This window comes from Triticum dicoccoides, chromosome 1B (assembly GCF_002162155.2).
Source record: "Triticum dicoccoides isolate Atlit2015 ecotype Zavitan chromosome 1B, WEW_v2.0, whole genome shotgun sequence".
Lineage (NCBI taxonomy): Eukaryota > Viridiplantae > Streptophyta > Magnoliopsida > Poales > Poaceae > Triticum > Triticum dicoccoides.
The window spans coordinates 164,239,103-164,252,125 of NC_041381.1; the positions used below are offsets into that span (position 1 = coordinate 164,239,103).

The 13,023-nt window shown below is 50.3% G+C and overlaps 2 protein-coding genes and 1 pseudogene across 3 annotated transcripts in view; 2 read left to right on the plus strand and 1 right to left on the minus strand.

Annotated features, from left to right (window-relative positions):
- The window catches only part of LOC119325789, an 18,272-nt gene extending 11,101 nt beyond the window's left edge, over positions 1-7,171 (plus strand). Inside the window, exons 11-15 of one of the 2 annotated variants that reach the window (XM_037599521.1) lie at positions 5,056-5,225; positions 5,357-5,436; positions 5,521-5,629; positions 6,658-6,732; positions 6,829-7,171. In XM_037599521.1, the coding sequence (XP_037455418.1) occupies positions 5,056-5,225; positions 5,357-5,436; positions 5,521-5,629; positions 6,658-6,732; positions 6,829-6,963 (569 nt within the window). In that variant the 3' untranslated portion in view covers positions 6,964-7,171. Of the gene's footprint in view, positions 1-4,500; positions 4,566-5,055; positions 5,226-5,356; positions 5,437-5,520; positions 5,630-6,657; positions 6,733-6,828 lie in introns of those variants that run through there. The other variant, XM_037599526.1, reaches the window with a different exon arrangement.
- A 1,147-nt stretch (positions 7,172-8,318) lies between these two features.
- LOC119325806 (pathogenesis-related protein 1-like) lies at positions 8,319-9,230 on the plus strand. The gene is made up of 2 exons (XM_037599534.1): positions 8,319-8,590; positions 8,675-9,230. The coding sequence occupies exons 1-2, from the start codon at positions 8,404-8,406 to the stop codon at positions 8,968-8,970; spliced, it is 483 nt and encodes a 160-aa protein (XP_037455431.1). The 5' UTR covers positions 8,319-8,403; the 3' UTR covers positions 8,971-9,230.
- Positions 9,231-10,736: 1,506 nt separating this feature from the next.
- On the minus strand, positions 10,737-12,712 carry LOC119303222 (annotated as a pseudogene).
- Between the last annotated feature and the right edge of the window lie 311 nt (positions 12,713-13,023).

The following is a 13,023-nucleotide window of genomic DNA, read 5'->3' on the forward strand; positions in this document are numbered from 1 at the left end:
CTCCCCGTCCGGCCGTGCCCCAGGCCGCGCGCCCCAGGCCGAGCCTCTTCCGCGCGCCCCAGGCCCCGCGACTGCCTCCCCCGCGGACTCCTCGATCTGGCTGGGGCTGCCGCTGCTCGGGCTCCTGTGTCCGCAAGCGCCGCCCCGGGCCGGTCTTCCCGGCCTCCCGATTCCCCCACTCGGGGCTGGCTCGGGCTAGCCTGAGGCTCTCTGCCCCGATCCAGATCCAGATCGGGGGGAGTTGACCAAAAAAAAACCAGAGGAGAAATACAAAGTTCCGTCATGTCTTCTGCGGGCTATGTTGCTGTCCCTAGGTGCTCAGTGATCTTTGATGGCACCAACTATGCTGAGTTTGTGGGGTTCATGCGCATCCATATGCGTGGTCTTCTTCTGTGGGGTGTTCTTTCTAGTGAGGTCCCCTGCCCGCCATGCCCTGTTGCGCCCGTGGCCCCAATCCCCCCGGTGCCGCCGGTACTTGCTGCCGAGGCTTCTCAGGCTGACCGGGATGCCGCCAAGCCCCTTGATGATGCTGTAGTTGATGCTTATGATCAGCAGGTATCTGCTTATTCCGATGCTCTTTTGGTGTACCGGGATGATCTCTCTGCTTACACTCAGTGGTGCAATGACGATGCTCGTGCTGCTGCTGTTCTCACTGCAAGTGTCCTCCCTCAGTTTGCTTCGGAGTTCATGGGACTTGGCACCGTTGCAGCGATGTGGTCTTACCTTTGTCAGCGATATCAGCCCTCTGGTGATGCTCTCTACTTATCTGTGGTGCGTCAGGAGCACGCCCTCCAGCAAGGTGATTCCTCTGTTGATGAGTTCTATTCACAGTGCTCTGCCATCTGGCGTCAGCTTGACTCTCTTCGGACAGTTGTTTGTGGCACCTGTCGTTGCTGTCAGACTACTCGATCTGATCTGGAGTTTCAGTGGGTCCATGAGTTCTTATCTCGTCTCCGTTCTGAGTTTGAGCCTAGACGTGCTCACTTGCTTGCTCGTGGTCGTGTTCCTATCTCGGAGGTGCTTGTCGAGCTTCGGGCTGAGGAGACCCGCCTTCGCTCTGCTGGTTTGCTGGTGGTCCCGTCTGTGCTGGCTGCTCGGGCTCCTGTGTCGTCTGCTCGGCTCACCGCTCCACCGCTCCTCCCCCCACCTTCAGGGGGGGTGGGTCGCCCTGCTTATACTGAGAGGGGCCGGTCGCGCCGTGACACCTTTTGTGGCTACTGCTCTCGGCCCAGTCACCCAGAGTCTGATTGCCGTGAGAAGAAGCGAGACCAGCGGCGCTCCTCGTCCAGTGGGACTCCTGGATCTTCCTCGACTCTGTCACTCACTGACCAGGACATTGTGAGGCTTAAACGCCTCTTGGCTTCCTCAGGCTCTTCGTCGACTGGCTCAACTGCTGCTGTGACTGCGTCCACTTCTCCACCACCGCAGGCATCTACCCAGTCAGGTACATCTTCGTGGGTTCTGGATTCTGGAGCCTCCTTCCATATGTCTTCTGATTCTTCTGTGCTGTCTTCTCTCCTACCTCTTGATTCGCCTGTTAATATTCTTACCGCCGAGGGCACAGCTCTCCCTGTTGCTAGTTGTGGTCTTCTTTCCACTCCATCTTTTTCTGTTCCTAGTGTTTCCCATATTCCTCGTCTTACCATGAATCTGTTTTCCGCTGCCCAACTTACTGATTTTGGTTGTCGTGTCATTCTTGATACCGACTCTTGCTCCATCCAGGATCGTCGCACCAAGGCTTTGGTTGGTGCTGGCCCCCGGCGCCGTGAGTCAGAGGGCCTTTGGGAGGTTGACTGGCTTCGTGTTCCTTCCGCTGCCACCACTCCTGCCAGCTCCCATGCTCTTGCTGCCTCTTCGTCTGCGTCCTTCCAGCAGTGGCATCATCGCCTTGGTCACATCTGTGGCTCTCGCTTGTCTTCCTTAGTTCGCCAGGGCCTCTTGGGGTCTGTATCTGGAGATGTTTCTTTACATTGTAATGGTTGCAGACTTGGAAAACAGACTCAGTTGCCTTATCCTACCAGTGAGTCGGTATCTCAGCGTCCTTTTGACTTAGTTCATTCTGATGTCTGGGGTCCTGCTCCCTTTGATTCGAAAGGTGGTCATCGCTACTATGTTTTGTTTATTGATGATTTCTCTCACTACACTTGGCTCTACTTTATGAAATCTCGTAGCGAGGTTCTCCCTATATACAAACGTTTTGCTGCCATGGTTCACACCCAGTTTGCCACGCCCATTCGTACTTTTCGTGCTGACTCTGCTGGAGAGTATATCTCTCAGCTGTTGCGTGGTTTTCTCGCGGAACAGGGTACTCTTGCCCAGTTCTCCTGTCCGGGTGCTCATGCTCAGAATGGTGTTGCCGAGCGAAAGCATCGTCATTTGCTTGAGACGGCTCGTGCGCTGATGATTGCTGCTTCCCTTCCACCCCATTTTTGGGCTGAGACTGTTTCCGCATCCACCTATCTCATCAACATTCAGCCATCGACTGCTCTGTAGGGTGGCATTCCTATGGAGTGTCTCACCGGTTGCTCTCCTGCCTACTCAGCTCTTCATATGTTTGGATGCGTTTGCTATGTTCTTCTTGCCCCCCGCGAACGCACCAAACTGACTGCTCAGTCGGTCGAGTGTGTTTTCCTTGGCTACAGTGATGAGCACAAGGGCTATCGGTGTTGGGATCCAGTGGGTCGTCGCTTGCGCATCTCGCGTGATGTGACTTTTGATGAGTCTCGCTCTTACTACCCACGTTCTTCTTCCTCGAGCTTCTCTGTGGACGACCTTTCTTTCCTTCTTCTTCCCGATACACCCTGCTATGTGCCTCATGTGTCACCTCCTCCTACGGCACCTCTCCTTCCTTCTCATTCACCTCCGACCCCGTCTTCTCCCTCCTCCTCCACCTCTTCCCCATCCTCTCTAGTCCGTCGCCCTCTCTCACCGTTTCCTCTCCACTATACTCGACGTTCTCGTACTGAGGATATTGCCTCTGACGAGCCTTCCACCTCGGGTGCACCTCCTCCCACACCCCCTCTGGTTCATAACCTCCGTGCTCGGCCTCGCCCTCCGCCTAATCGCTACTCCCCTGATCGGTACGGTCTCTTTGTCTTGCCTGAGCCCACTTCCTATCGCACTGCCATGACTCAGCCTGAATGGCAGCTTGCGATGGCTGAGGAGCTTGCTGCCCTTGAGCGCTCTGGCACCTGGGATCTCGTTCCCCTCCCTTCCGGTGTCCGTCCCGTCACCTGCAAGTGGGTCTAAAAGCTTAAGACTCGCTCCGATGGTTCTCTTGAGCGCTACAAAGCTCGTCTTGTGGCCCGTGGTTTTCAGCAGGAGCAGGGGCGTGATTATGATGAGACTTTCGCTCCTGTGGCCCACATGACCACTGTCCGCACTCTTCTTGCTGTGGCTTCTGTTCGTCAGTGGTCTATCTCTCAACTTGATGTTCAGAACGCTTTTCTCAATGGCGAGTTGCGTGAGGAGATTTATATGCAGCCACCACAGGGGTACTATGCTCCTGATGGTATGGTCTGTAGACTTCGCCGCTCTCTATATGGTCTCAAACAGGCCCCTCGCGCCTGGTTTGAGCGCTTCGCATCTGTGGTGACCGCGGCTGGTTTCTTGCCCAGTGACCATGATCCCGCGCTGTTTATTCACACGTCTCCTCGTGGTCGGACTCTTCTCCTTCTCTATGTTGATGACATGATCATCACTGGTGACGACACTGATTACATTGCCTTTGTTAAGGCCCGCCTTCACGAGCAGTTCCTTATGACTGATCTTGGTCCTCTTCGCTATTTTCTTGGGATTGAGATCTCCTCCACCTCTGATGGCTTCTACATCTCTCAAGAGAAATACATTCAGGATCTTCTTGCTCGAGCTGCTCTTAGTGATGACCGCACTGTTGTGACTCCTATGGAGCTCAATGTTCAGCTTCGTGCCTCTGATGGTGACCCTCTTCCTAATCCCACTCGCTATCGTCACCTCGTCGGTAGCCTTGTCTATCTTGCTGTTACACGTCCTGACATCTCCTATCCTGTTCACATCCTGAGTCAGTTTGTTTCAGCCCCCACCTCTGTCCACTATAGTCACCTCCTCCGTGTTCTACGATATCTTCGTGGCACGATCTCTCAGCGCCTTTTCTTTCCTCGCTCCAGTTCTCTTGAGCTCCAGGCTTACTCTGATGCTACCTGGGCTAGTGATCCCTCTGATCGACGCTCGTTGTCTGCTTACTGTGTCTTTCTTGGTGGCTCTCTGATTGCCTGGAAGACAAAGAAACATACTGCAGTTTCTCGCTCGAGTACAGAGGCTGAGTTGCGAGCCATGGCTATGTTGACGGCTGAGGTGATCTGGTTGCGATGGTTACTTGAGGATTTTGGTGTCATGGCTACTACCTCAACTCCCTTACTGTCAGACAGTACGGGTGCTATCAGTATCGCGCGTGACCCGGTGAAGCATGAGCTCACCAAGCACATCGGTGTGGATGCCCACTTTGTGCGTGCTGCTGTGCAGGATCAGACTCTCGCCCTTCACTATGTGCCCTCGGAGTTACAGTTGGCTGACTTCTTCACGAAGGCACAAACTCGAGCGCAGCATACCTTTTTCCTCTCCAAACTCAGTGTTGTTGATCCACCATGAGTTTGAGGGAGGGTGTTAGATGTGTATAGTCCATTTTCGGTATATCCCCGTTGTATAAGGGGTTTTCTGCACTTTGACACACATGTATATGTAATGGCCTTTGGCCCTCAGAAAATGTGAGTTGCTCACTCATCCAACATTCTCCTCTTCTGCAAGTGATGAAACACAACCAACAGTTGGAGTCTACATAAACTATCAACTGCAGGGGCATAACCTTGTTGTGTTCTCCACGTGGGACGATGTAGCAACTAATTCTGTGACAACTTGAGTAATGTATTGCTATTTATTAGCATATTCGAGTTTTATACTACTTTTTTGTAGGGAGAACCAGGATGTGCCTGTTATATTTACTATTCTGAATCATTTATTTTCAGAATGTTCTAGTATATAGCTTGGTCACATCACTAAAATACCATTTTCCTTATTTAGTTCCAGTGCGAAGAATTGAAAACGACAGCATATGCATTGAAGATCTGATGAGGAAATATGGCGTCATTGATCAGAGTCTCGTCGGCCATCCTGACATGGCCACTAAAATCTTATCAGATATGTTTAGTAGCAGTGGCATAACAATTGACGCTAATTTACCCAGCAAGAAGGTTTGTGGTAACTCAGTTTCAGCTTAAAGTTCTATCACTGTTTGCATCTTTACTATGTACGTGTAGCTATCGAAGTTAATTCGTTGATGTGAAGGGGTACAATTTTGATGTTGTGTTCTGTTGTTCAATAGATTCGAGCACATCTAAGATCTTTAAAGCCTGGAGATGCTTGCAAGCTTCTAGAGAATTTAGTATGTGCATGGAGATCAAGGTGCTCTGCATCCATGTCTTTCACCACTGCACATTTTCACCACCGTTTATTCTGTGTTGGTTGCTGATATGTATCTCTCGACAGATCTGGTAGCGCTGAGCTTGTTTTGCGTTGGATATACTGCTTACTGGTAATTCATGGTCGTTTTATCCCCTCGGAGAAATCAAGAAAACTAATTAGCGACCTGGAGAAGGTACTATTTCTTCTTACCACTTAGCGGTACTAGTTGAAGCTTGTTGCACTCCCATGAGCTTTGTAGATCATTCGAAACATACCCCCTCCAATAGGAGGGGTGACATTGTCTAGATTTGTAGTTTAGGTATGTGAAAATCATATGTGTTTTGTTTCATTTTTCTTGATATTAGACTTCTTGAGTTTCTAAATAGATGATAACAAACTATTGTGGTTAAATTGGCATCTTAATGAGTTGCAAAGGTTCAAGTACTTATGTGTACTGTATTATGGAGTACTACTAGTATTGTTCTTGTTATGGAGAAGGGTTGTGCTATAGCGACTGACCTATATGTTTGGTATTAGATAATGCACAACGCATATATGCACTGGCCACTGCACCATGTTCAGAATGTTCGTGATGTAACTGTTATTGTAGTTTCCTGGCAACCTCTTTGAGAAAGATGTATCAATGGTGGCGAGAACTCACCTGCTGCAATTGAACACAGTGTGCACATTCAAATTGGCCTATAGGAAACCTCTGTTAGTGAAAAAGCCCAGATGCAAACTCACGATTGTAACCTTCTATAGTCAGTGTGAAGAGCACAGTCTGGAAGGTGAAACACATTATTGTGCTGATGATATTTGCCCCTACACTTGTATAGCTTAGATCTCGAATTTTCATGTCATCTTCGCAAGATGGATTTTCATTTAGGATCTCAAGTTGTATCTGTAGTAGTGTAGTTGGCAGTGACAAGTTATACTTCGGCTTCACATTGAGCAGATGATCGTAGAGTTAAAGATAAATCTGGGAGATGGTAGTTAAACTAGTAAATACTGCTGCCATGTGTTTTTGCTTCCTAATCTATTTGGGAGAGAAATGCAACATCAGTGCCTTACCTTATTTGGATCACATGATTAATTTGAATAAGCTACCAACCAATGTGGTTAAAGTTGATATGCCAACTACGAGACAGTCTTTGTCTGCTGGATGTTTGGCCATGAATTGGCATGCCACTAATCTAAGCAAAACTGATCTTTCTTTTGCAGATGTGTGCAGAAAGATACACAGCAACTGAAGATTTACTGAAGCTTTCTGGTCGTCTTCGGCTGATAATGGCACAGGTTTTCATCCATTTATAAGGCTGAAAATAAGTTAATAGTTATTACTACTGCTACAGTTATCAATGATAAAGTTATTATGTGTTTCACTTTCCTTAGGTTGACAAGGATGTGAAAGATGTATCGGCGAAGGCCGCAGTCCAATCTGATGAAGAGGAAGAAGATGAAATTGATGAAATGGTGTATGGTGAAGACGTGGATTTGTCTGAAAACAGTGACGATGATGCTGAGTAGAATCGCAGCATTGTTGGCATGTCTCCGAGAGACTTTTCGACTTTGTGTACGGTCAAGATGTATTTTTCAAGCTTAGAGTCCATAGTCGAGTTTGTAAAACGCGCAACGACGGAAGGTTGCACTAATTTTGACAACAGGAGGTAATATCTGAAAGGCATTTTTGTATGGAAACTTATCCTATCTATGCATCCGAGAAACTTTGCGCATCCATGCATCTGAATTGCAGGAGCAACATCGAAACAGTGATTAATTTGCAGTTAAACGTCCCCCCTGGAATCCTAAGTCACTGCGTACTAGTACAAGTAAGAGAGTTCACACAGAACATGCATGCCAGATCGTAGTTCTACAGGTAAGACTAGTCACAGTGGGAGTAACTTAAGCAGTAACATCGAGTTCAACTCAGTAAATTTGCTTATGTGGCAATGAGTTAATGAGGAGAAAGGTAGTTATAGTAACTTAGCTAGTTATTGTAATATCACATGTTCCAATACAATATGAGTCTATAACATAATAAATGAAGCTTCGCATGTTACCACACTTATACTACTACCCATTATGAAGGTAGTAACATAGTCTAGGGATATGCGTATGTTACTAGTGTATGTTACTCCCTCTTTTCCGGTTTATAAGGGTTTATAAGGCTTATCTCAATTTTTTAGTTTTTCCATTTTATAAGGCTCAATTTGGTTGTTCCCCATCACATGTTCAGATTCCAAGGTGCATTAAATTATTGCATGCAAGTATTAAGAGAAAATTGACCAATGCATGTACTTTATGCATGCATGCATTGCAATTAATGCATTGATAAACATAATTTTTTGAGGAAAACAAGAGCATTAATTAGGTGCTTTTGCAAACTACAAAAAATATTCCACCACTCATCATCTACTTTGGTTGGTGAGATTTTTAAATTGAGCCCTATAAACCGAAAAGAAGGGAGTACTCATCATTGTGGCTAGTCTAACACGCGAGGTTGCATGTCACTGATGGTCGCCGCTCGCGTCGTCGCGTGCTGTATGCATTACTTCCACACCAACCCCAAGTATCTATATCTTGCTTTTGGTTAGGAGACTAGGAGTCCGTCATTCTAATTCTTTAACTAAACATTCTGGAATAATTTGCTCACGCGGACCGTGGTGCCAATTGGACAACAGAGTCTTCTCCGTTAACTAAATATATTAAAAAAAAGGGCATGCTTTCAGACCCTGCAATGATACTACCGTGTCATCCAATCTGGACAAACACGACCCTGGCTTGGCGCCTTCACCAGCCCCCACTACTCACCACACCTATCCGTTCAAGCTTCACCAACCCCCGCCTTGGAGCCTCTATTTATGACGCTCACTTCCGCTCTCCAGGAAACCAAGCAGCCCAGTGCGCCATTACAACAGCCACAGCTCAACATATCATTTGCACTGGTCGTCCTTGGTCATCACAGCAATGGCCTCCACCGACAGCTGGACCCACGAGATCGAATCGCCGGTTGCCGCACCGCGCCTCTTTCGCGCCGGCGTCATGGACTGGCACACACTAGCCCCCAAGCTCGCACCACACATCGTCGCCAGCGCCCACCCCGTTGAGGGCGAAGGCGACATCGGGAGCGTCAGGCAGTTCAACTTCACCTCAGGTACCACGCGTCACGCACAATTCATGCCAGCTTCAGTCTGGTACACATCCTGGGTCAAAGCATAACACACAGTTGATCTTGCAGCCATGCCCTTCAGCCTCATGAAAGAGAGGCTCGAGTTCATTGACGCCGACAAGTGCGAGTGCAAGTCCACCCTCATCGAGGGCGGCGACATCGGCACCGCCATCGAGACGGCCACCTCGCACATCAAGGTGGAGCCGGCGGCCAACGGTGGGAGCGTCGTTAAGGTGGAGTCGACCTACAAGCTGCTGCCGGGCGTGGAGGTGAACGATGAGATCACCAAGGCCAAGGAGTCTGTCACGGCCATCTTCAAGGCCGCCGAGGCCTACCTCGTCGCCAACCCGGACGCCTACAACTGAACCAGCTGAGAGGGAACACATATGGTTATGATTATGATTATGCTGTCCCTGGTATGATTTTTGTGTGCTTTCTTCCCGATCTAATAAAGCCGCTCCAATCGCAAGTAGTGACGCGGGAGCACTGAGCAGAGTGTGGACTTGACAAGTTAAAAAGGTCGTGTATTCAGTATTTGTAACTATCAAAGGGTACCATGCTGTTGTTTGATGATGTTGTTGCTGCTGGAATTTAGTCTATATTGGGGCAGCCCAATAACTATTTCAGAAATTCCTAATAAATCCTAAAGGCCCACTTAGCCCATTTGTGCAAGGCAAGGGATACTACTAAAATTTAGTCCCACATTGCTAGTTTAGAGTGAGTTGGACCTCTTTATAAGGGAGGCTCCTTCCCCACTTGTATGAGCATGAGAACAAAAGGGTTGCGGGTTGCAGGAATGAGCCGAGCCGATGTCTAATTTTTGCCACGCACTACTGTTGTCTTCCTCATCCCGGCTTGCGGCGTGCACCGCACGTCGGGACAGTAGGCCTCCGAGACCGCACCTTTTGAGTCCTGTACGGGAGAAGGGTGATAAGGTTTTTGGGGAGCGCTCTTCGCGTGCTGCCTGTTCACTTCGTCTCCCTCCGTTGCTTCACCTCCCGGCGCAGCCTGTTCGCGTCCCTCTGCTGTGCCTATATAAGAGAGGTCGCTCCTCTCCCGAGAGACACATCAAAAGGTCCTCTTCCTCTCGCCACACAGTTCCAACCTCTGCGCTACTGCTGTCTTCCTCATCCCGGCTTGCGGCGTGCACCGCACGTCGGGACAGTAGGCCTCCGAGACCGCACCTTTTGAGTCATGTACGGGAGAAGGGTGATAAGGTTTTTGGGGAGCGCTCAGCGCGACTACTGGCTGTTTCATCACGGACGATCCTGTCGTTGACGACTACTTCCCAGACGACGACTTCTTCCCCGACGTCCACGACCTCCTCGACGACATGGCAGGCGAGGACACCGACCCCAAGTCCAGCGCTTCTGCTGCTGCTGTGCCGTGCTTGTTCTTCTCCTTTCTGTTAGAGGTCCTGTTACAGTTCTTGGTTCTAGTTTCTGCCCTTCGTATGTTAGATTCTGTTTCGTATAAGCAACTTCATCTAGTGTCTATTCTAGATGTGTTTAACTCAAGTTCATATATGCAGACGATGTTTACCTTCTCTCTGTCAGATTGCATGACTTGCTTTATATTTGCTATTTTAGTCATGCTTTATCTAGTATTTTTGTTCATAAAATCATTCGATAAATTGCTCATATTTCCAACAGTTGCTTGCTTATGTATCTTCCTCATGGTTTTGCCCGGAATAAAAGGAAATATTTGTTTGCTTTACTGAACATAATTTCGTTTGCTCTCTTCAAATAGGAAGCGACAATGTGTTGGCATTTTTCAATTTGGCATCACCTTTTTTCTGGAAGTGCATCTATTTATGCCCTTGTTGGCGAGGATCCAGGTCCAAGTTTGGCTCATTTACAAGTCGGTGTTCTCTCTGCTAATGAAATGAATGGCAGCAACAGCTGGATCTTAAAAAAAAGTCAGTGTTTGAAAAGAAAATCAGGAAGCTGGATCTTTTAAAAAAAGTCGGTGTTCGAAGGAGTACAATTTAGCACTGCAAGACGTCTAGATAGATAAACACAAGCAAAAAGATCAACATGTGGTAATTAAACTGTCTTAAATCCTGTTCTATTTGATTCGTAAGTTGTCCAATTGTGAGCATGGGTATCCGAAAGAGCAGTGTACACGCACATACATTCTACATTCTACATTGACATGCATCTCACATATACTGTACGACGATACACAGATGATATACATCAACAACAGTGTACGTACAACCGATCCTCTATCCATAAAATTAACAACCCTTGTCCACAATCCATCTTCATCCTCGACCCCGAATGAACGCTAGCTTGGCTCAGTGTCAGTGTGGGCGGCCTGCTCCTGCGGCAGCAACCCCGGGATGAAGGGCACGCCGTACTTGGAGATCCAGAGCTTCCCCTGGATGAACCTCTCCACAGTGTACTTCTCTTGCGCCTGCCGGTAGGTGACGTGCTTGACGCCCTTCCACGTGACGCGATTGCTCATGTCGGCCCCCGGCCCCCGGCCCCCGGTTGTCCACCTCGGCGTAGTAGCAGGTGCTGAGCGCGAAGTCGCCGAGCCACGGCAGCCACCCCTGCGGGTCGATGAGGTCGCCGATCTCCGACTGGATGTAGAGGGTGCGGGAGTGCTCCTTCCACGGCCGCCCCAGGAACGTCCGGAGCCTGCCGATGTGGTCCTTGAACTCCGGGTGCGGCTCGATGGTGCAGTTGTGGATGAAGATGCCGCCGGCGGAGTGCCTCTCCTTGCGCCCCTGCGCCGTGATGATGTTCTGCTGGTTCTCCATGCACTTGCGCACCTGGAGGACGCAGTTCTGGAACACCACCTGCGCGTTGCCGAAGATGAAGTCGATGGTGCCGCTCACGGTGCAGTCGCGGTAGTACTGCCGGCTCGTGTGCGTGTAGAGCGTGTCCTGGTACCCGTCGAACTGGCACTCGTAGAACACCGACTGGTCGCTCTGCACCCTCAGCGCCACGGCCTGGTGGTTCTTGGCGCCCGCCGTGTTCTCCACCGTGATCCCGCGCATGAAGAAGCCGTTGCCGATCGCCTCCATGGTGGCCGTGTCCTTGGTGGTGATGTTCATCATGAAGTTCTTGTCCCCCGTGATGACCGTCTTGCCGGCCCCGTCGCCGATCATGACGAGGTTCGTCACGTTGCGCGCCACGGACACGTACTCCTTGTACGTGCCCTCCTTGACGTGCATCACGTACGTGTCCTCGCTCTTGAGCGGCACCTTGGCCAGCGCCTCGTTGATGGTCTTGTAGTCGCCGCTGCCGTCCGCCGCCACCGTCATGTCCGGCTTGAAGTCGGGCTCGCTGGGAGACACCTCCAGCAGCCTCCGCTTGGAGTCCGACATCCACCTGGGCGCGCCGTCGTGCCCGAGCAGCCGCCGGCTGAAGATGGACAGGTCCAGGTTGGCGATGGTGTCCCCGAACTCGTCCACGATGGACAGGATGTTCTCCGTCAGCTCCTGGGAGACGTTAAGCGCCTTGCGCATCTTGGCAGAGGCGTCGGTCGTGGTGTTGGCGAAGCCGTCAAGGCAGGTCTCCTGGTACGTGAGCGCGGAGGTGAGCCACGTCTTGAGGTCGTCCATGGCGTGCTTGAAGTTGGTCATCTCGAAGCCGCCGAGCTGGTCGAAGGTGGTCTTGAGGTCGTCGATGGCGTAGTGGAGCATCTCCTTGCAGTTCTTGAGCGCGCCCGACGTGCGTGGGTCGTGTTTGAGCTCGTTGAGCAGGCTGGACTCCTGCACGGCCTTCTCGATCCGCTCCGAGGTGGCCTTGAAAATGGCCTTGGCCAGCTCCGTGCCTCCGTCGTGGTCGTCGCATTGCCGGCCGTCTCCCCCAGCGTCTTCTCGCACGCCGCCTTGTAGTCCACGGGCTGGTAGAAGGACTTGATCGACTTCACCGACGTCGTCAGCTCCGTGCTGTCCTCCTCATTTTTAGCTTCTTTGAAGGACACGACGCAGACGGCAGCGACGACCGCCACCACCAGGACGGTCGACGCGCCGATTATGGCGCCTTTGCTCATGGTAGGTTTACGACGATCAACACCTCCCGATCAGTTGATACAATTACAATTAAATGGGAGGTGTTTAGGAGGTTTGGGCCCCTCAGCCAATGGAAGGGGTCTACTTTATTTCTTACAAGTTGGACTAAATAGGAGCCGGAGATGAGGATTCGTCATTTTATAAGCGCGTGCTAATTTGGGACAAGCCGGAGAATGAGGGTTGCGCATGGGCCTTGAGCTCGCAAACAAGCCGAGGTTAAAGGAGAGCCGCACGAGGAGGACGAGCCTCTTCTTGTGTTCATCGTGCGTTTCTGGCCTTCAATTGCGCGGCGACTATAGGCGACTATATCCAGCTTGAGCAATGCTACACTAATAGGTGATTAGGTAGTTGGTAGATTTTGATTGGTGCTAGGCAGAGGCGGGGCCCACCC

Bases quoted from the DNA above. Each gene is read 5' to 3' on its own strand.
- LOC119325806 (XM_037599534.1), top strand. From the start codon at position 8,404: ATGGCCTCCACCGACAGCTGGACCCACGAGATCGAATCGCCGGTTGCC. The intron at 8,591-8,674 runs GTACCACGCGTC...TTGATCTTGCAG, and splicing joins GCAGTTCAACTTCACCTCAG to CCATGCCCTTCAGCCTCATG.